Here is a 22,926-nt window from a genome sequence, read left to right on the forward strand (position 1 = left end):
GGCTTTACAAAGGAAAATTCAAAAGCCAAACCAAGAAAAACTTTATATTAATTCAAGTCTTTCAACTTTCTAGACCTCATGAATAACAGTTAATTCTACATCTTTCTCAGGAGTCTACGTCTCAACCACTTTTTTCTCAGGATCCTCCTCCAGGGGTGCTTTTATTTCATAATCCTGTATGCTGGTTAACTTCCTGTTATCTAGTCTTGCCATACGGATATGGGTGTCAAACACAGCTTTACCCCAATTTAAGAATTGTCTTTCAGGTCTTTCAACTCTTTCACTCTCTGAGTAGCTAGGAGGTTTGTGAACATTCACCATCGTATCAGCTCCACCAAGGAGAAACATGTTTCAGGGCTCTGCCCCCAAAGGGTGTACAGTGAAACTATAATAGACAGATGTCAGTAAGATCACACAGCACATTGCATGTCCTGCACAAGAGACAATACACTTGCCTTTTCTAATCTCCCAAGGAGCTGAACTTGACCCATGCTAGGCAGAATAGCACATGTGAAGGGCATCAGGTTGAGGAAGGACATCCTGAGAATAGGTTCCATTAAATTCACTGGAGCTTATTTCTGTAAAGGTATGAGTGACTGCCCTATGATACTCTGAATCTGGAGGCCATACAACCTTTGTTTTCCTCACCTTTTCACCGTGAGTTATTTTCTCAATTGAAATGTGAGAACTCCATCATTTACCTAGATCACAAACATGATTTGATTCCACCTTGTTACCCTGCTACAATTTCTTACCATTTGACCCACCGTGGAAATTTCCCCACATGAACAGAATCTCTCTTATCCTTGCATCTTCTTTAGAGGGATGCTACAGGCAGGCCAGGTAAGTGCCCCACCCTTAGAAAAGGGTGGACCTTTATTGAAAACAAAAACAACACCCCCAGACAATAGAATGAAAATAAACCAGTTTAGATGTGATATTATCGTAACAAGATGATGTAGAAAAATGGGCAGAACATCAACACGGCAAATGTGAGATGGGGTTGAATGCTCTTCCTCTTGGGGATAGAAAACCAGACTTTCCAAAGTCCTCAAACAGGAGGTCTTCAACCACATCTGGCTGTTTTGGAGCAGCCAATCTTCCAGGCTGACAATCTGGTCTAAAAGCTGATGGCAATAGGCCTTTTGGGGAAGTTCTGCACGCATCCAGAGAGAACTGGGCCTTTTCTCTGGATATGAATTATTTGAGGTCCTCAGAACAATTGCATGATCGAGTCAATATTGAGTGACGCCCCTTGCTATCCAATTCTTCTTCCATCCCTCTAGATCTTCTAAATTACGGCCCACATTTTGGGTGAAAGATGAGAACCAACTAATGTCCGCACAATTCCATTTGACCCTGTTCCATCAAGAGACAGTCTTGGGCTCAATAAAATCTGAATTTAACAATAGGTTAAAGTTATTTGCTGTATTCACAGTCTAGCAGAGAAAGAATCCTTGATCCCATAAAGGTAGAAATATAGGGATTACTTTGCTTTCATCACAATATCCTGGGATGGCTCATTACCCAAGAAGAGATGAGCCATGAATCAGGAAGAGAAGTATCTTTCAGCTGCATCAACACCTCTTAATTTCAGAGTAAACTGACTCTGCTCTGTACAGCAAATCCTAAAAAAAAAAGAAAGAAAGAAATACACCAATAAATAGTAACAATAAACCATCAAACAACATCTGCCTATCCCAGGTCCTTAGGAAGGACTCAATAGGTAGATAAAAATGCCAAATCCAAACTAAACATCTGGCTGACTGTGTGACGAACCATAATAATATATTAAATTTTAACTGGGCATCTGTTGGAAGACTGGCTGAAAGATTTCTTATAACACTTCAACCTTTGGGATGTAGCTCCTGTCCTCTTGTCCATGTCTGGTCCAGTTTGGGCCACATCCAAAAAGGGGTTGTGCTTATAAATTAAACCAATGAAAGGACTGCTTAGAAAAATCACCTGATTTGGGACGTACCGTATAATTTGAGTCCAATGTGGGGCAGGTCCCTGGAAGAGGCTGCAAAGAGAGACAAATATAAAAGCCATGGAAAAAATTAAACCTGGACAACCAAGACTCTTTAGAAAAAAACAAAAAAACTTTCCTTTCCAGAGTTTTTACTTTGTATTTTTAAGAGAGATGTTAAAGAGCCATTAAACCAAGCAGGGTATCCAAAAGTCAAGATGGCAGCCACATGGCACGGTCAAAGCTCCACCCATTTTTATGTAGATTGCAGGTGCACATAAACATGGGCGGAGCTTCAATGTCCTTGTTCTGGCCTCCTTGACTTTTTTGCCCACATCCTCAAAGCCAGGAATGGAAATTTTCATGGCACCCAGACTTAGCTGCATTCTGAGATGGGGAAAACAGGGAAATTGTATTATAAGCCCTAACGTACTGGTGTTTCAAAGGGCCCTGAAGACCTGACTCTTTGCCTGGGCCCTTGGCAAGGGTGGTTGAAGTCCCCTTTTTCCTTTGTGCCCATCCAGTTTTGTCATTTCCTCCCTCCCCCTCCCCTTGCTGTTTCCTTGTTTTGAAATGTTTTTAACCATTTGTAAACTGCCCAAAGTTGCTGGGAGTCAGGTGGCATATAAATTTAATAAATTATGATGACTGTATTAGTTATTATAGTTTTAAGGCCGTATTAAAGGAAAGGAAGAAGGCACCAATCCTACCCCCTCTGAAGAAAGAATGGGGAAGCAGGGGGAAATCCTAACCCCATCCATGCCTATAGAATAGTCACACCCATGGTTTATTATTTGCCCTGCCTCCTAAGGCTCATCTCGATCCACATCCCACCCCACTGTCAAAAAGCATTATGTACAGTTCAGGTGTTTGCTTTTCCAGTTTAAACATGAGTGCATGTGATGGCCTTATCCACGCATTTCTATACAACCTTCACATAGAAGATGAAAGATCTACGCTGGACTCAAAACCAGCATTAGAACCTCTCTGTATTGGAAACATCTGCTCTTGAAATGCGAAACAGGAGACAGTGGTCCAAAAGGTCTTCTGTTCCAGGGAACATAGATCCATCTTCTGCCCAGATGAGTTCACCAACTCAAGAATCCGGCCCATGTTGGCTCTGCCCGTCTCCTGATCCATCAACCTTCTTCACTGTTCAACGTCAGAAGAACCCAGGAGAGGACAGATGGAAACTCACCGGAAGAGGGCCAGAGATTGGGAGTGGACCCTTTGGCATTTCCACCGGAGAATCCATCATCTCATAAATGGGTTCCTTATCATCTGGAAAACAGAAGAAAACAGTGTCATTTCATCACTAGCCCACGTGGAGAGCGTCGGTGAGTGGGAATAAGGGGGCTGAATCCTTCTGAATGTATCCTGCCCTAGTTAACCAATTACTTCTACCTATGTACCATATGTTAGGAACATAGCAAAGGAACAGCTGATTCCTTTCTGTGTCCTTAGGAATCAATCAAAAACCCCAGAGTGACGTGTACTTCACTTGGCAGAAAAGTGTTTCAAGTGGAAGCAATGGAGGCTGGACTTCTCTGGGCTTGGAACCAAAACAGGACTGAGTGTGGTGAATAACTGGAGGGGAGACCACTCAGGAATCCCAGGGCTGGAACTAGACTAAGACATTGAAAACATCACGGAAAAAGGCATAAGCTTCTTCAGATCTGTTGCCAAGAAAACAGCACCTTTGGGCCCACCTAATCCCCAGCAGCTAAGCTCAGTTTGAGGTTGTGTTTAGCTTTGGGGAGAAAGGCGTTTTGGGGTGCCAGCCTAACTGAAAAAGGTCTTCCTCTCAAGCCCTCCACACGGTATTTTGGATCTTTTGGCGGAAGAGGCTGGATTCCAAGGTTCGCCAGCGTCGCAGCACGCTTACCATGTTTCGATGCAGGTGGCTTTTTTGCTCCTAGATCCAATTTTCCTGCCACCCTAAAAAGAGATTGGGTTGGATGAGAATGAGGATCGGCCAATGCTTCTAACCTTTGCACACTTGCACTTGTGCGCACGTGCTCAACATGGGGGGGAAGTATAGCAGAAGTATTACCGGATGTCTGAAACCTACCTCTCTAGATAAGATCTACCACCTAGCTGGCATTGCCCCGCCTGCTGTCCGCAGAGAAGCAGCAGCATATAGAGAGGGGCTTCAATCATCAATATCCAAACAACACCCTCTCTATGGCCTACAACCAGCTCCTCAGAGATTAAAATCCAGGAAAAGTTTCCTTAGGTCAACGGAAGATTTTGATGAATTTAAAAGCAGAGTGGACCTACGGAAAGCTCCAAAGAACCAACACTGGATGGAACAAGCAGAGGAGCTGGCGCCTGGGTCTGGTGAAAGTTGGGAAGCATGGAAATCGCTGAACAGACTGCGCACGGGCACAAGATCCAGAGATACTCTGAACAAATGGGGCTGTCTGGTGGCCTCTGCCCTTTGTGACGGTGGAGACATGCAGACAACAACACATATGTGCACTTGTCCTCTGTGCCCTGATCAATGCACATTTGAGGACCTCATGACAGCATGAGAGAACGCAATTAATGGTGCCAGTTTCTGGGCAAGATCTGTTTAACTTGTATATATTTTAACTTTTATATTTTGTATTTTAAACTCTACGTTTTACAGTATGCCTTGTTTTAATTGTGATGCTTTTGACACAATACATAAATCATGAGGGTGCGGGGGGGCGCAGTTCCTTGCTCCTGTAATTGAACCTGAAACAAGCAATTCTCTGTCTCTCTCTCCAGCCTGAATAATCACAGCTACAGTTGCCAAACTATGCTGCCATTTCCAATTTCAGCATTTAGAGACCTGATTGGAATCATGCCTGTGTTTGGCGGGCGGGTGAGGAACTCTGAAACGCGTACCTGGTGCCTGGTTCGGACTTCTGTAAAACAAACCGGTACACCATCACGGCCCCAAGCGCTCCACAGAGCAAAATCCCAACCAAGACGCCAGCCACGATCCAGCCCAGCGTCGAAGGCACCTTGGGCGGGTCCTTACTGGGTGGGGTTGCTGTTGCGGCTGTTGTTGGAGGTGGTGCTAGAACAGAAATCAGGTGTCAGCGTCAACCATTCCTGACTCCATCACAGACAGCAAGGCCTCGAATCGCTTCAGATCGGTCTTAGATCACCCTCCTTTCACTGGCTGGAATTCAGCTAAAACTTCCTGGATGCTTACCATGTTACAGTTAGCGGGGAATATGTATTCTATTTTTATTTATTTATCTTTTAATTTATATTGCAAATTTCATCACCGCCCATCTCACTCGAGCGTGACTCTGGGCGGTTTACGGTAAAACTAAAATAAATACAAGTTAAAATACGGTAAAAACAGCATTCTTAAATAACAAACTAACAATATATTTATGTTTGTTTCTATTTATGTTATTGCACCTGAGACCAGTGTTTCTTAACCTCAGCAATTTTAAGATGGGTGGAGTTGGAGTCACCCATCTTAAAGCATGCTGGCTGGGGAATTCTGGGAGTTTATTTATTATTATTAAATTTTTATTACCGCCCATCTCCCCCAATGGGGAACTCTGGGCGGTTTACAATAAAAACAATAATAAAAACATCTAAACTTCAATCACACTTTAAAAACATAAATAAGATAAAAATATAAATATAAAATCCAGGAGGAGATGGAATCCCAATCAATAGGGGGTGCTATGGCACCAACCACCCCCAGGTGGAGCTATTACCCCCCCCCCCATCCCATGCAAGGTGGCAGAACCAGGTCTTCAGTTGAAGTCCACCCATCTTAAACATGACTGTCTGGGGAATTCTGGGAGTGGAAGTCCACCTATCTTAAAGCATGCTGGTTAGGGAATTCTGGGAGTTGATGTCCATACATCTTAAAGCATGCTGGCTGGGGAATTCTGGGGGTTGAAGTCCACCCATCTTAAAGCATGACTGTCTGGGGAATTCTGGGAGTTAAAGTCCATCCATCTTAAAGTTGCTAAGGTTAAGAAACACTGCACTAGATGGAAGCCATTAAAAACAATGAATTGCCCTCTAACAAGATGAGGGTTCAGCCCCTTCTTACACTTTCTGCAGTTTCAACCCAGCACTCCTTTCTCTTTTTCCATAAATAGAATGGACACCTTGTCCTGAGTTTCTCATGCTTAGCGCAAACTGATGGTTCATGGATTGTTGACAGATTTGGCCTTCCTGTCCTGAGAAACTCAAGCTCCCAATGTTATCTCCCAGGATTCTCTGAAGCCTTACATGTTGTAACAGGAGCTGTGGTTTCCATTTCTTACCATCCACACCCAATTTCCCTACCACTTGAGCAGAAGAAAACTAATAATTAAAAAAAAAAAAATTAACAACTAAATACAAGACATAAAATATGGGAGGTTAACACATTAAAATGATTTGTAGATAAGATTCTTAAGGATGGGGCTTGTTAAGATGCTTTCATCACACCATTGCTCTGGGTCACAATCAGGATGGAGCAGGGATGTCGTGACTGCCTTAAAAAGGAGTGGGGTTTCAATGACATTGTTTTGGCCACCATCTTGACTTTTTTGACCCCACGACCCTCCTGGGAGGGAGGTTCCAGTTGTCTTTTGTTTGGATCCCCCCAAAAGCAGGAAGTCCCAGAAAAGTCCTAGACTTTTCTGGAAGTCCCAGTCAAGCAGGAACTTTTCCTCAATAGCACCCCCAGGCTTCCAATCTGGGGTTCCACTTCATCACCTCATCAGGGATGTGAATGCTATTAACGGAAGATGAACTAAACTTGCATCCATTTGTATGTGACTCAGATGCTGCTCTTGAGAAAGTGGGGGGGGAGAAATCTCTTTTTTCGGTTTTAAATAACGCATGTGTCCAAAATATCACCTCTTTGTAAGAAATTACACTAAAGCGGCATTTTAAAAACACACAAAGACAAATGGGTCACCTTTAGTGAATTTTTTTTTTCAGGGATCCACCCTAATGCTGCAGAACGACCTAATTTAAGCACTCAATTCACAGCCAAGTCAGTCCCAGTCATTTTCCACAACCTGGCACCCTGTTGGAGTATACCTCCCTTAATTCTCAGCCAGTTTGGAAAACATCCTGAAGGCACCAGGTTGGGAAAGGCTGGAAACACACACTGAAGCGAAGTGTTGACAACCCTTCTTTTTTAGCCAACTTTTGCATTTAGGGATTTGACCCTGGATCAAGCAACAGAGGGTGCAGAAGGGGGGACTAGGAAAGAGAGCAAGAACTAGAGGGCCAAATACTCACTAGCCAACTGAAGCTCAGTAGAGGCATTGAGAATTTCTTTGGGCCGGAGTAGGATCATGACGTTGTATCGGCCAACATCACTGGGCCTGATTCCAGTGATGAGAAGAGACCCATTGGGGAAACCAAATTCTCTGTTGGTAAATTGGACCCCGTTGCGCTGCGGACGACTGTTTCCGGGAAAGTAGGTGAAGACTCTTGTGGACCCCTGAGAGGCCATCCCTCGAAACCAGCTGACCTCGCGGATGTCGCCCTGCACATTTTCCACAGAGAAAGTGACATTCTGGCCTTCGACAGGGGTCTCCGGAATGGACACGATCTTGATCCTGGTCGCTTCGACCAGAGTAATCCAGAGACCCAATAGACAGGCTGCCAGGAGAACAGAGAAAGCATCTTAGCTTGGCACAGGATCGTCCACCACATCTCCTGGTTGCAATCCCATTTCACTGCAAATGCCTGTCAACCAGAAGGGGCCCTTCCTGTTTCAGGCATCAAGAACCAGTGACCCTCCAGATACTACTAAACTACAGTTCCCAATATCCCTCACCATCAGCCATGATGGCTAGGGGGCCTGGTAGTTCAGTAATATCTGGCAGAGCAAGATTCCCCACCCCATCCCAGCATCTTCTAAACAACCAGGTGGTCTACCAGCTGCCTTTAACAGCAGCTTAAACTGCTGGAGACAAGCTTCTTGCAATGCTCTTCATCTCGGGAAAATCACTGGACTCCAATTTCTGCTGACCATGCAGCCAGAAAGGGCACAGGAGCAGGTGAGGGAGGTGTTTTTAGACTCAGTTGGCAGCTGCCAATTTCCCAGATGGGTTCTATGGCTTACTTCTATACTGCCTATGCTCGGAATTTATGGAAAGGATTGCTGTCTCTTTAACAGCAGAGCAGTTGGATGCGCAGAAAGGAATCCAACAGTGTCGCTGTGTTGAAACAAATGAACAAAATGCTTCCACTTATTGATAGGGGTTTTCCAGTTTCTGAGCTTGCTTTTACTATCTTGCCAAGTGCTGACTGAAATCTCCAACAGCTCATCAGTTCCACACCACAAAAACCTGGCTGATTTCATCACAAATCATGACCAGGCAATTTCCCACAAAGACTTCCCATCCTTCTTCCCAGGTCTATAACTCACCTGCCTGGGAAAGGTGCTTATGAAAAATCTCCCCCATTTTCTGCTTCGGCGTGTTCCTTGCTGGCAGCAAATTCCCAAAACACTTTGCCTGTCCAAGGCCGAAGACAAATTGAAGCTTGGAAAAGCTGTGGCCTTGCCAGTCAGGCCCTTGGATTCCAGCCTTGCTCCATTCTTAGTGGCTCCCAAGACTAAGTCTGATCTTTCAGTGATGCCAGAACCCAAGCTGATGTGTCTTCCAAGTCCTGATCGGCCTCTTGAGGATGCAGTGCTGCAAGTAGGGAATGCGAGAACTGGCGTCAAACTCACTGAAGCTTGACTCACTGGCTGCCAGGAATGTCCTGGAATATTAAGAGCCCAATTATCCCCACCAAGAGGCCAGGTGACTCTGGGTCCCCTCCCTGACACAGGGCAAAGGCCAGGGTCCAGAGAGGCAAGAAATCTCCGACTCTGAGCATGGATTCGAAGATCTTCCCCAACCTCCTAGCTGCTACCTAGCTCTCTCAAGAAGTCCAAAATGCTCAGAAAGGTAGAAGGAGAGAGATGAAGAGGATGACCAGCAGCAAGGGGGAGGGATTCACTGCTGGAAGGCCTGAAGGACCAGGATGGGAACAGGTTGCCCTGGAGTATATTCATCTCTGGGATCACGAAGAGCTGACACCAATTTCAGAGCACATAATCACTCAGTCATCTAGCTTCCAAGCTCCTCTCGACTTTCCACTGTGAAACTCTACCCCAAACTCTTCCTATGTCTAAGGAAGGATACTTTGGGTAGGAATATACACAAAGGACTAGGTATGGGCAACTTGAGAGGAGGGAGGTTGGAGTAAGGAGGTGGCCCTCAACTGCTGATGTCCGGGGGAGGGCTGCCCGTTTTTGTTCTAACCATATGACCTCTCTCCTTCCCCCGGAAACGGAATCCAAGATCTCTCCCATCCTTGCTAGAGTTTCCTTCTGAACAACGTAATGGTCAAAACAAGGCTGTCAGAATCCCATCGAAACTCCCAGTTCCCTTTCAGCTCTACCCACTCAACTCTGCCCCTCTCCTGATACAGAAAACAGGCCTTCTTTCTCACCTTCGTCAGCTGTTTTCCAGCTTCATCTCTCCCCAGCCTCCTTCCTTTCCTTTGCGCTTCTCGCTGACAAATTCCTGAGCCTCACCAACCGAACCAGCTGGATTGCAGGATGACAGCAACAGGTGGGGCAGCTGCATTCATTTGGGTGCAGAAAGAATCTGGGGCTTGGAGATACACTGCCTGCAATTGCACAACACACTTAGCCGGTTTACTTAACTTCCCCAAGACCTTGGCTCAGAAACCACCAAGGAGGTGGAGGAGGGATTTATACAGCCAAATATGCTAAGCCTCAAAAACACCTAACCTACCACATTTAGCCCCATCCAGCCTTTGCAAATTGGGCAAAGGCAGCTGCTGGGTCTTAATTTGACTTAATTAAGCATACGTGAACACAACCACAGGTATCTTTAGGCAAGCTAATAGGCGGACCTCCATAGTTTACAGTAGCTGCACCACTTGGATTTCTGCTTCCTACCCAAGACATACAGGTAGTCCTCACTTAACAACCATTTGTTTAGTGACAATTCAGACTTATGACAGTGCTGGAAAAAACGACTTACAGCCAATCCTCACACTTGCGACCGTTGCAGCATTCCCACATGATCACAATTGGAGCGCTTGGCAACTGGTTGCATTTAAGACTGTTGCAGAGTCACGTGGTCACATGATCGCCATTTTCGACCTTTCCGTCCAGCTTCTGGCAAGCAAAATCAATGAAATTCTGGGCCCTGTTGTGGTCATTAAGCAAGGACTACCTGTAAATTAAGCTCAGGCTGAGATGGTGGTGCTGGTATTAAAAATGTCAGTGCAGGCAATCTGGAATTGACAGCATTACAGGAAAGCTTTTGCGCAATTGAAGTGCCCTGGAGTGTTTGCATTAGCTCATTGCAATCCTGGGAGCAATCAGCCCTTCACCGTTCAAACCATCTTTCGTTAGTTACGCTGTACTTCTTCCAAGCCAAAAAAAACAAGGATCTCATCAAGTCTGCATTCGTGCAGTTCCAAGCAAAGTTACAAACACGGTTGCTGTGTCTGAATCGCTGTAACAGATTCAGCTTAGCTGGTTTAATCTTGGTGAGTCTGGGTTGTGGTTTAGGGTATTGTCGGAATCCACCCTTTCTGTGTAGCGCATGTTTTTCTGTATGATGCAAACGCCAAGAATTTATTTATTTATGGTTTATTTATTTCGTCATCTTTATATAGCTGCCCATCTGATAAAACATGACAATGGATTCATGCAATAGCTGGGGCAATTGGGTTGTGTGAAGAGAGCCTATGGCAGGTGGGGGTCAAAAAAGGCAAGAGGGCAGCTGCCTTGGCGCTCGTCCATCCCTGGTGGGTATGGTGGAAATGAGAGCTTGAGACTGGGACCCCAAGCAATTTAGCAGCTGTTTTTCAAACCAGATGTGGGCATTCCCACTGAACCACGAATGCTGGTCTGCAGGGTCCAGCGTGTCTTACTTTCCTTAGATACCAGCTCCACCTGCAGTTATTCATTAGAGCCTTCCCAAACGGGGGCTCTCCAGATGAGCGGCAGCCTTTCAGCCTGCACAGCATGGGATGGGCAGCTTGGTTCCCAACTCATAAAACACTTAAAGGCGCAGATGCAAGTCACACTGCTTGTGTTTGCATAACATCCTTAAGTAATCGGGTTGTATTGAATATACCTATTTTCTGGGTTCACATCATGTATTTTATCACAAATTAGCCCAGTGTTTCTCAAGCTCGGCAACTTTAAGTTGTGTGGACTTCATCTCCCAGAATTCCCCAGCCAGCCTTGCTGGGAGATGAAGTCCACACAACTTAAAGTTGCCGAGCTTGAGAAACACTGAATGAATCTAATGGCTTGGATTTACACATGTCACCTTACCCAAAAGCTAACAAACTTGTTCTAACCAAGGTGAAAAACTTCTTCTAACTCACCAAACTTAGCACACTGAATAAATATGTCTGTTGGCAATTTTCTGACCTGGTTAGAGCATGTCGTCTTCCTGCCCTGATGTCATTCAGTAATCCATGCAACAAGGCCTCCTTTTTTGGGAGAGATCTCGTCCCCTGGCCTGGGATGTCATGGACACAACTAATTGTTCCAAACGGCTGCCCTTGGCGTGATGTGACTCATAAGAAATTACACGTTGGTTGTGTAGCCATGCTTTAATGTATTTGAATGTGAAGGTACAGTAAGTTTTATTTTATTATTTTGTTTTCATGCTCAGGCATGCCAGGGGAGCCAGGTTGCTCAGAGGCTATAGGAGAGAGAAATGCATTCTGTACATGCACAGAAACACCCTTGCTCATTCTCTGGGGGAGAAGTTAAGCTGGAAGTGAGAAGAAACTTAGATGCAATGTTAAAGTCTGCGTTGATGTGTTGGTTTTTTAAGCACAAGAACAAACTATAGGTGCCTGTAGGAGATTTATTCCTAAAAACCAGTCCGATCAGTGAGTTAATGAAGAATGAGGTTCGTGATGCCCTTGAAGGGGGAAAATAGGATATTTAAATCTAACAATTAATATATTGGTACTTTGGCCCTTAAAAGGGACACGGTGGCGCTGTGGGTTAAACCACTGAGCTTGCCGATCGGAAGGCCGGCGGTTCGAATCCCCGTGACAGGGTGAGCCTCCGTTGCTAGTCCCAGCTCCTGCCAACCTAGCAGTTTGAAAACATGAAAGTGTGAGTAGATTAATAGGTACCGCTTCGGCGGGCAGGTAACGGCGTTCTGTGTAGTCATGCCGGCCACATGACCACAGAGGAAGTGTCTACGGACAAACGCCGGTTCTTTGGCTTTGAAACGGAGATGAGCACTGCCCCCTAGAGTCGGACACGACTGGACTTAATGTCAAGGGAAACCTTTACCCTACTTTGGCCCTTAGTTGGCATGCTGCTTGTCATCCAAATAAATTGAGAACTGAGGGAGGAGCAGTAGAAACAATTTCCCTTCCCCACGTGCTTTTAAACCAGGGTGACAAGCTGACATTTAACCCTGGATGGAGACAGGAGAGGATTGGTAAATAAAGGAATTCTCTGCCCTCTGAGGTTATGAGGAGAATGCAGAGGCTGCCAAGCAGTGGAGATAAAAACCAGTTTAACCAAGACTCACAAACCAGTCTGGCCTGCTCCAGGCACGCATTAGGAGTGCTGAGAGTCAGCAGTTTAACGTATCCCTCTTGCTACATCATCCGAGTCCGATCTCTGAGCGTGTGATGGCTTCTTGGTTTGTTTAATCTGGATATTCCAGAGCAAAGAGATGGTTCCTAAACCACCATGGCCCCTCCACTCCACCTCTACAGGAGGTCTGCTGGGGTTTTCCAATCTGCTGCATTCCAGATGTGTTGGACTACAGGGCTCATGATGGAAGCTGTGGTCCCCTCCATTTGATGATGGGACCAAGTGTGTGCAAGTGTGTCCATGAAGTGTGTGCACGCTCTCTCTCTCTCTCTCGTGTGCCACATGTTGAATAACGCACTGGCTTAATAGGCTTTGATGGCTGGTGGCTACTAGCTACTACAGAGAAACCACCTGTTTGTGGGGGGCATTGTAAGCAAGTGTTTGGTAGTTTGGAATAATCTGCGGCGGGTGGGAGGCTTCTTACAACATGCGCACTTCCAAGGTATTTTATTTCAGCAAACGTACAAGTGAATTCTGATGATGTTTCTGAGAACTGCAGGGCAACAAAATGCAAACTTCAGTGGAGAGCTGGTTCAGACTAAGCTGTTCATAGGGGACTTGTCAGTTTTGCCAAAAGAAATTTTAATGGTTGGATGTTGTGGGTTTGAGTGAAGGCAAGAAGGGATGAAGGGAACCCAGAGAACCTGAATGGCTGTTTCTTTCTTAGGATTCCCCCATGGCAGATGAACTGCAGCTTCTTTGTCTCCATTCCAAAGATAAAGTTGCAAAAGTGGACAGAAGCATCTTCAGAGCATCTTAGCCTGCAAAGTAAATGACAGTATTAATATTATTATTTCTTTATTTTTCCCTTTTGATATAGATTAATTTATCTTCTAGCCCTTCCTTCCTTCCTTCCTTCCTTCCTGGTAGTGGGAGAAACTTTTAGTAATAGTTTTAAAATGTAAATCATTTTTACTCAGTAATTTAAATAGCTCTTTGGGATGTGCCTGCAAAATTTGAATTGTCCAGCCTCCCTGGCATTTTAGGGTTGTTTCTTTTAAACAGTACTTTGAAACTTTTCTGAACATGGGATCTTCTATAGGTGTTGGAGATCCAGAACCTCAAGCAGGACCATCTGTGGTGGGCAGGAGTAGAGGGGTCAAAAAACATCAAACTGGCAACTTTGATTGCACAATCCCAGCTACTGTAATGATTGCCTAAACCCAAATACTCAGTCTCACAAGCTCGGGCTTAAAGATAACTGATTTATTAAAGGAATAGTATGCAAATACAGAGAAAGCTGAGAATGAGCAAAAGCGCGCCAAATACAAACTTAAAAGCCTTGCTTGTGGGCAGGTCCCGCCCGGTCGCCCGTCAGGACGCTCCCCCTCCCAGGTGCTGAATGCCGTTAGACGCGCCTGGGAAAGTAACCTTGAACAGGAGCGCAAACCCAAACATGCATTCCAAGCCCTCAAAACAAGGGAGGGCAACAGAATGGAAAAACCCCGGGTGAAGGGATACGGAACAGAGAATGACATGTGAAACGTTACAATGTTAACCAGACATTAGAATGTGAACATGACATATTGCCCCCCCAAAAGAAATTAGGGAGCCGGTTTGTCAGGATAGGCAGAGTGAAATTGGGCGACGAGACGAGGAGAATGCACGTCTGGAGCAGCAACCCATTCAGGATGAGGGAAATGTTTCCAGCGGACGAGGTATTGTAGAGTAGAGCGCTGGCGTCTGGAATCGAGAATAGATGCCACCTCGAAGTGTTGCTGGTTGTCGATCATGAGAGGAGGTGGAGGAGTGGGTTGTGGGTGCCAACGGTCCGATGACAGGCAGGGTTTGAGTAAGCTGCAATGGAAAACAGGATGTAAACGTTTAAGGTTGTGAGGTAAATCGAGTTTAAACGTAACAGGGTTGAGCTGAGCAACAATGGAAAAAGGACCGACAAATTTAGGACCAAGTTTCTTAGAGGGTTGTGGGGACTTGATAAACTTAGTTGATAAGTAGACTTTATCCCCGACTGCAAAGGATGGTTCTGGGGAACGCTTTGCATCAGCATGGCGTTTATAGGCAGCTTGGGCATGTTGGAGGGCAAGTAGGATATTAGACCATGAGTCCTTGAGAGAGTCCGCCCAGCCAGCGAGGGTGGCTGGGAGCGGTTGAGGATGAGGAAGTTCAGGAATGGGAACAAATTCGCGTCCAAAAACTGTTTTAAAAGGAACTTGACCAGTGGTTTGATGAATGGAATTGTTGTAAGCGACCTCAGCAAATGGGAGTAGATCGACCCAGTTGTCTTGCTGGTAGTTAACAAACGCTCTGAGGTATTGCTCTAAGGTAGAATTAACAGCCTCTGTAGATCCGTCCGTTTCTGGATGCCAAGCAGTAGAAAGTGATTGTTTCGTACCCAGAAGTTTCAAAAATGCGCGCCAAAATTGTGACGTAAATTGTGTGCCTCTGTCACTCACCAAACGGGCGGGGATACCGTGGAGACGGTACACGTGGATGAGGAAGAGGCGTGCCAGCTGTTGCGCGGTAGGGATAGAAGCGCATGGGATAAAGTGGGCTTGTTTGGAGAAAAAGTCTTTGACGACCCAAATGACAGTTTTGCGTTGACTAGGGGGTAGATCAACGATAAAATCCATGGAGATATCCTGCCAAGGGACCGACGGAGTGGCTACGGGTTGAAGGAGACCCTGGGGTTTGCCCGGTTTGCGCTTTATCGCCGCACATACAGGGCACGCAGTGACATATTCTTTTAAGTCCTTGAGTAAAGTTGGCCACCAGAATTGCCGGCGAACGAGGTGCAAAGTTTTTACGTAGCCGAAATGCCCAGCTAGCTTGTCATCGTGGCAGCGCTGGAGTATGGTTTTTCGCATAGCTGCGGGTACATAGAGACGATCGTTGCGCCAGGCAAGATCATCGGTGAAAGTTAACATGTGTCTGTTGGCTTGCAACCAAGTATCCGTTTTTAGGTGGGAGAGCAACTGTTTTGATTTCTGCAAAATTTTGGGCGAACGCCCGATAGAAATTAGAGAATCCAAGGAAACTTTGTAATTGTCTCCTGGTACGCGGAGGCTCCCATGCTACAATAGCTTCTACTTTTGCAGGGTCCATTTCAATGCCCTGAGCTGAAATTCGGTAGCCTAGGTAATCAATTTGCGACTGATGAAACGCACATTTTGACAGTTTTGCGTACAACTCTGCTTTTTCCAACTTAGCCAGTACCTGACGCACCAAGTGGATATGTTCTGACATGGTTTCAGTATAAATCAATACATCATCCAAATATACTAGTACCCCCTTAAATAGGTGGTCATGCAAGACCTCATTGATTAACTGCATAAAAACCCCAGGTGCCCCAGATAAACCGAATGGTAAAACTTTATATTGGAAAGCTCCAAGAGGACAGTTGAACGCTGTTTTCCACTCATCCCCCTCTCTGATGCGAATGCGAAAGTAAGCTTCTCTCAAATCCAGTTTTGAGAAAATTTTACCTCTGGCCAGATGTGATAACATATCTTTGATCAGGGGCAAAGGATATTTATTTAATATTGAGACCGCATTGAGCCCGCGGAAATCGGTACAAAGCCTTAATGACCCATCCTTTTTTGGCCTGAATAGGACAGGAGCTCCTACCGGGGAATTAGCAGGCTCAATGAAACCCCTAGCCAGATTTTTGTCAATGAACTCCCTTAGCGTAGTAAGCTCTTTGGGAGACATGGGGTATATTTTTGGGTGAGGCAATTTTACATTTGGTAAAAACTCAATGGCACAGTCCGTTTTTCGGTGGGGTGGCAAGCGATCTGCTTCCTTTTCCCCAAATACTTCAGCAAAATCTTGGTACTGATTGGGTAGCCCCTCAAGAGGTTGAAGCGTTTGTACAGTGGTATACGCTACCCCTCCCCCCTCCATGTCCTCCAATAGGTCCTTTTCGGGTACTTTGTAAAATCCATCCGCAAACGTCACAGTTCTATGCAGCCAGTTGATGAAAGGGTTTTGTTGCACAAACCAAGGCATCCCCAAAATCACCAGAGGACCCCCCACTGGAGCTACCACAAATGGCAGCTTTTCCTGATGGGAGCCCATCTGCAAGGCGACCAGTCCCGTGGAAAGATTAACTGCTTTCCCTCCCGCCATAGTTCCATCCAACTGGGTGAAAATCATGGGTCTTGGCAAAGGGAACGTGGGCAGTTCTAGAGCCGCTACGACATCAGGGTGCATTAGAGAACGGGAGCAACCCGAGTCTAGCATGGCCCACACTTCCACGGTTTTGGTTTGTGAGCCCAGCTTAAGTTTAACAGTCAGTGTGGGAAAGTTTCCACTCACCGAATCATGGTTACGCCCGGTTTCTTCCACCTGCCCTAGGGCGCCCTTCAGGGCAGGTGGTAGGCTTTTCCCGCCGGCTGCTCGAATTGCAACTCTTCCTCCTCTTCTCCGAAGGGTAGGTTGGGGGGGTCCAGTTCCGCGAGGGCTGCCTTCAGTTTTCGCGGTGGAGCAGGAGCAGGCGTCTTTATCGCGGGTTTCGTCTGTCGTTCCTCTGGACGGCGTCTCGGGCACGACGTGGCTCGATGCCCTTCTTTCCCACATCGGAGGCACTGACCCTTGGAGAACCGTTGCTCCCTCTCTTCTTCCCAGGTTTTCGGTTTGGGGCGGCTGGCAAGTCCAGATGCGCGCGCTCCTCTAGCGAGACGTGTTTGTCTAAGCTCTTTGGTATGGGCATAGGTTCGTAGGGCATTTTCTGCGCTTCCCGCCAACTGAATCCACCCATATAGCGTTTTGGGATCATCTCTGCCCAGAGCCCATCGAAGGATTTCGGGTTCAAGCCCCTGCTTGAACAATTCGATGATTGTTGGCTCAGACCAGTCTTCCACTTTTCCTGCCAAAGCTTTAAACTCCAACGCATATTTGGCAACTGAGAGGGACCCTTGGTAAAGTTTCCGCAGGTCATTTTTAGCCGTTTCTTGAGCTAGGGGGTCTTCGAAATGCTCTTTAAGTGCCCACAAAAATTCATCGAAGTCCTCTAACTCGGTTGCCTCAGCTTGGCATAGTTGCACATACCAATCCGCTGCCCTTCCTCTCAGCTTGTTGGCAATGAAATTGACCTTGCCGTGTTCAGACCGAAAGTTCCGACCCCAATCTTCCATATAATGCTTGGCATTCGTAATAAAGAAGGAGAGCGTTGCGGGATCCCCATCAAACTTCACTCCAAATGGTGGGAAGGTTCTTGCCGGCTCAGCTGGCTGTGGCGGTGCCGCGAATGACAGCGTGCGCCGAGCCCCCACAAGCGGTCGATCCCTAGGAGGTCTTGCCTCTCGCTCTCCCCTTTGATGGGCTGATCGAGTCTTACTTCTCCCCCGGGTGGACAGGGTGCTGTGCCTGGGGTACTGTGACGGCTCTTCCTCCCAATCCTCCGGGGTGGGCTCTGCCTCTCTGGGCTGATCCTCTCTGGGTAGATCCTTGAGGATCGTCACTATTAAATCCATTTTATCTTCCAATGCCCTCATACGGGCCGGAGTGACCGGCTCCTCCGGGGGTTGGTTGGTTATCACCACCTTCGGTGACAGAGGGACTTCGTGTTCCCAGGCCAATTGGGGAGACCCCCTCCCCGTGGTTCTTTCCATAACAGATCTCTGTTCACTCCTGAGACTCTCCTGTATGGATGTCAACAGCTCGTCCAATTGGGTATCTCGCAACTCCCGACGTGCTGCTCTTTGCGCTCTCGAGGTTAGCGCTGGCCGGCTTTTGACCACCTCCCGCTCTTCTTCGCCTCCCTCACTTACGCGAAGTTGAGGTTCTGTCATCGCTAGCGTTCCCTCTTATCCAAGGATTGGATGGGGCCAGCGGAAAATGGAAAAAATGAATTCTCAGCTTTATGTAATGATTGCCTAAACCCAAATACTCAGTCTCACAAGCTCGGGCTTAAAGATAACTGATTTATTAAAGGAATAGTATGCAAATACAGAGAAAGCTGAGAATGAGCAAAAGCGCGCCAAATACAAACTTAAAAGCCTTGCTTGTGGGCAGGTCCCGCCCGGTCGCCCGTCAGGACGCTCCCCCTCCCAGGTGCTGAATGCCGTTAGACGCGCCTGGGAAAGTAACCTTGAACAGGAGCGCAAACCCAAACATGCATTCCAAGCCCTCAAAACAAGGGAGGGCAACAGAATGGAAAAACCCCGGGTGAAGGGATACGGAACAGAGAATGACATGTGAAACGTTACAATGTTAACCAGACATTAGAATGTGAACATGACAGCTACCATCTTGGCTTTTTTGACACACACACACATGCCCAGCAGGTGTCTCTGATCCCAAGATAGCTTGGGGATGTTGGAAATTATTCTCCAATACATATGGATACTTCTAGACTGGGGAAGTTTGTGTATTGCAAGTACAGTGATATTGTAATGGTACGTGGGAAAGACCTTGGGAGACGGGGAGAAAGGATGCTGCTCAGGGAACGGTCAGATAAGAGAGGGCATAACCTGCAGCTGGATAGTGGGCAGAGATTTGGAGATGGCAGAAGATTTGTACTTTCAGACTTGCAAGATTGATGTCAGCCTTACCAGGTAGACCAGACAGGAAACATGACCGGGAAAAACTACTTTATCGTAAAGCGACATTAACAGAATCTTGCAAGTCTGAAAGTACAAACCTCCCACCATCTCCTTTACAGCCCAAGAAACTAGGGAGGGTCCCTTCTGAGCCTCTTTCTCCTCCCATTATGCAGCTGTGGGCTAAGCCATCTCTTACCTGACTGTTCCCTAAGCAGCATCTCTATGCCTTGACTGCCAAGGTCTTTCCCACACACCATTACAGATATTGTATCATCTAAAAAAGGCTAAAACCTCACTATAAGGGGCAGGGGGAATCCTTCAAAGAAATTTGACAAGGTAAAAATCTATACCCAAACACACCCTTATATTAGGGACCAGTGATCCTCTGAAAAGGGAAAGAGATGTTTGGGGCTGATACTTCAGGGGTATCTTGTCCCTGATGCTGGAGTTCTTCCCTTTCACCTGTCGATTGGCCCTTAGTAATTGATTCCACCCCCTACCCCCCACCTCAACTCATTTTTTTCTCCCATATCTTTGCAGCCACCACTCTTGGGCACTTACTGGAAACTTGCAGATGTCCCACTGCAGTTTTGAAATGGTCTTCCCGCAGCTCCAACATGGAGACTGTGTATGGTCCAGAATCAGAGGCCTGCACATTTTGGATGATTAAGGAACATGCTCTCCACAGATCTTCCCGTCCTGTGTAGGCTTCCCCTCTTGCAATGACTCTATCAAATTCAGCTCGCAAGATCTGTCTATTCTTGCTCTGGCCATTGCCTCGGAACCAGGAGCACATGGTAGGAAATTGGACATCTTCCAAATGAAGGATGACTCTTTCTCCAACACGGGGGTTTGGTGGGAGTGAGATAATGCGGACCGTTTCAGATGGTTGGAAGCTGGAGACTAAAGCCAAAACTGGAAAGTAAGTAAGCAACATAAGGAGGTCAACATGGCTTCTCTCACTGTCAACAAAACTCTGCATACACAATCAAACATCATCAGAGCTATCTTGGTTCTTGGGAAAAAATCCCAAGAACTATCCAATCCTTTAGCTGGATGATAACTTTATTAGGACCAATCAAATTAACAAGAGGTGCAAGTTCCTGAGTTCACCAAAAGTCTTCATGAAATCGAATCTAGCCTGGAACTTAATGAAGGGATGACCAGAACATCAACATATATTCACCCTTCTGAATCCAAAGAGCACACACGGCCTGCTTCAGGGGAAAAGCGTTGGCACTGTAAGCATCGTAAGATTAATGCAGTTTCGTAGCACACTTTACTTGGGGTTTCCAACTGATGGGAGAAAAATGGTTTGGGCTGCTCTTTTGCTCTTAACAGACACTTGGTTGGGCTTTTTTTTTAAGCAATTTATCACAACCTAGAGATTCTACAGACATCAGGATGTTCAATCATTATTAGAGGAAAAGCAGCAGAAATTAGTGAAACGATTTGCTATCCCTTCCTGACTGCAGGGATGATGGGAGCTGTAGTTGGGGAAGATTGCTTTAGATAGATACTCTTCTAACATGCATGTCCCAGGGCCCCTTGGGCCTCCCAGCCACCCCTAGATTTCCAGGGTTCTCAGCTGGAGGGGCTGAGAACCCTGTTTACATCCTGGAGCCTTGAAGGGCAGCCTGACAGTTACCAAGTGAGCTGGTGACGCTCTCCCTGGTTGTGCAACTGACAATGCTAAAACTGCTGCTGGGTTAATTCCCTTATGTTATATCCTTAGGAAAGATGCAGGAGGAGCAGGGGGAAGGGGAGGGGAAGGGAGGGGAGCGGAAGGAAAGAGGACAGGACAGGACAGGAAGAAAGATAGGAAGGAAGGGAGGGAGGAAATGAAATGAAAGGGAGGGAGGGAGGATAGTGACATCCCAATGGAGCTATCAACTTTTTCCATGCGTTGCTCCTGTGACTCAATCAGTGTCTTGACTAGCAGTTTCAACAGGTAATTTCGTCTTACACACAAACGCATCACTGGGAAAAGCTTTGTACATTCACCCCCCACCCGTCCCTCGCCCCATGCTAGGCAAGATGCAATACTGAATGAGTGTCTCTGGCAGATCAGTCCCACGGCCCTTGAGTCACCAGCGATGAGGCACAGCTTTTAGGAAGATGTTCCAAAGTTCACCGAGTGTTCACCATCGCTTTGTGTCCTGCATTCCACCCCCATTTCTCCGTCAGCTTCCAAGCACCATGAAGAGCAACCAAGCAATGTGCAAGAGCATGAGAGAAATTGGCACGGTGCCATGTGCCGTGGGGCATGGATGGAAAGTGACCCATGCTCTCAAGTCCTCCATTCCACCTCCTCCAAAGCAGGCTTCCCCAACCTGGCCCCCACAGCTGTGACAAGTATATAGCTCCAAAATTCCCACCCAAGATGTAATTTGGGGGGAGGGGGTTTGCAGGTCCACCCCCTTTGAATCTTCTGCATGCTCAGTTGCGCTGTGGTTTTCTCACCACCCCCCTCCCCTTCTCACCTGCCAGGATTAGACTGATCCAGCGCATGGTGGGATGGAAGGTGCTGGAGACAGGAGTCACCAAGAGAGATGAGCTTTGTTTTGGGGTCAAAAATGTGCTTTTTAGCCTTATATAGCCTTATACCCTTTTCAGGGGTGGGAGTTTGGGAAGTAAGTCCTCCCAAATGCTAAATGTGGGAAAGGGAGATAGGAGAATACTGGACTCAAGGGTTGGGCAAGAGATGGAGAACTGCATGTTCTTGGAAAGAGAACCTGTTTCTCAACTCTTTGTTAGCAGCTTTGCAAGACTTTGGCTTTGATCCCCCCTGTTCTCGGCACCAGCTGGCTGCCAGCCAAACTTTGAGCAAGGCCTGGTGGGCAGGATTGCCCTGAAGGCTTCCTCAAGAGCTCGGCTTGGCTGCATTCACATGACCCGTAGGTCAAGGGAGCCAGAGTCTGGGGTTTGTCACAAGACCCACTGGCTGGTGAGCCTTTTTTAATGACTTCAGGTTGGGAGCCAATCTAGACCAACCCCTCAAAACTGGTAACTCTTCAAGCACCTGGCAGGAAAGGATCCTGTTGATATTTTGGGGTTCCCCCTTTTCTTATCTTGTTCTGGGACTCCTTTTTCACCACATCAATTCAGGGAATTTCCCAGATTCTTTGCTTTGTGTGGTTCAACTTGCTTTGTCAATATTGACTTTTTTCTCTGTTCTCTCCACTATATATATAAAAAATAGCAATGCCGTTACATAAACCTATGGTGCAATCATGCTTTGGCACAGCTACAGCCACCTCTCCCACCACAGCAGGGCTACTCTGCAGCTCAAAAAACGCAGAAAGGCCTCTCGAGCGGACATTGCCTTCATCGTCGTTTTTTTTAAACAACAGCAGAATCTACAGGAAATAGCAGGGGAAACTTTTTTATGACCAGGAGAAGATTATTATGTACCGGTAGTAGTCCCTGCATTTAAGCTGCTGAAGGTCCCAAAATCTGGCTAAAACGTTGGCAACCTTGTTCCCTTTTTGCACAAATCTACATTGCTTGGCAACTTTGTTTACTGATTTCCCCCTTCTGGATATGTTTCTTGGTGTAAAGCGGTTACAGATGGTTTTGCACTCTCCCCCCTCACCCCAAATTCTCAAAATTGTTGTTTAATCAAGGTGTTCACACAACATGCCAGGCCCAAACCACATGATGGCTTCATATTCATCAAACATGTGAAGACAATGGCTGTGTCTTGCTGCACACCAACAACCCCCGCCTGCTTTAACTCAGTTTAGCCATAAGGTAAAGGTAAAGGTTTCCCTTGACGTAAAGTCCAGTCGAATCCGACTCTAGGGGGCGGTGCTCATCTCCGTTTCTAAGCCTTG

At 46.6% G+C, this 22,926-nt stretch overlaps 2 protein-coding genes across 2 annotated transcripts; both read right to left on the reverse strand.

Moving 5' to 3' along the window:
- Positions 1–1,071: 1,071 nt before the first annotated feature.
- CEACAM19 (CEA cell adhesion molecule 19) lies at positions 1,072–7,764 on the reverse strand. Its single transcript, XM_063312614.1, has 7 exons — positions 7,755–7,764; positions 7,211–7,576; positions 4,844–5,018; positions 3,855–3,907; positions 3,168–3,250; positions 1,982–2,023; positions 1,072–1,628 (listed from the first exon to the last, which is right to left on the reverse strand). The coding sequence occupies exons 1-7, from the start codon at positions 7,762–7,764 to the stop codon at positions 1,578–1,580; spliced, it is 780 nt and encodes a 259-aa protein (XP_063168684.1). The 3' UTR covers positions 1,072–1,577.
- Positions 7,765–13,018: 5,254 nt separating this feature from the next.
- Positions 13,019–21,684, reverse strand: LOC134503656 (carcinoembryonic antigen-related cell adhesion molecule 3-like). Its single transcript, XM_063312535.1, has 3 exons — positions 21,574–21,684; positions 19,652–20,005; positions 13,019–13,348 (listed from the first exon to the last, which is right to left on the reverse strand). Exons 1-3 carry the CDS (start codon positions 21,599–21,601, stop codon positions 13,344–13,346), a joined length of 387 nt encoding a protein of 128 aa, XP_063168605.1. The 5' UTR covers positions 21,602–21,684; the 3' UTR covers positions 13,019–13,343.
- Positions 21,685–22,926: the final 1,242 nt, after the last annotated feature.

This window comes from Candoia aspera, chromosome 10, assembly GCF_035149785.1.
Source record: "Candoia aspera isolate rCanAsp1 chromosome 10, rCanAsp1.hap2, whole genome shotgun sequence".
In the NCBI taxonomy this organism is placed as follows: Eukaryota; Metazoa; Chordata; class Lepidosauria; order Squamata; family Boidae; genus Candoia; species Candoia aspera.

Excerpts from the sequence above, each read along its gene's own strand:
- CEACAM19 (XM_063312614.1), bottom strand. Across the intron at positions 3,908-4,843 it reads AAGTCCGAACCAGGCACCAG|GGTGGCAGGAAAATTGGATC; the intron begins GTACGCGTTTCA and ends ATCTCTTTTTAG. Across the intron at positions 3,251-3,854 it reads GCCACCTGCATCGAAACATG|ATGATAAGGAACCCATTTAT; the intron begins GTAAGCGTGCTG and ends TCTGTTTTCCAG.
- LOC134503656 (XM_063312535.1), bottom strand. The coding sequence starts at position 21,601 with ATGCGCTGGATCAGTCTAATCCTGGCAG. Across the intron at positions 20,006-21,573 it reads GATCAGTCTAATCCTGGCAG|TTTTGGCTTTAGTCTCCAGC; the intron begins GTGAGAAGGGGA and ends CTTACTTTCCAG.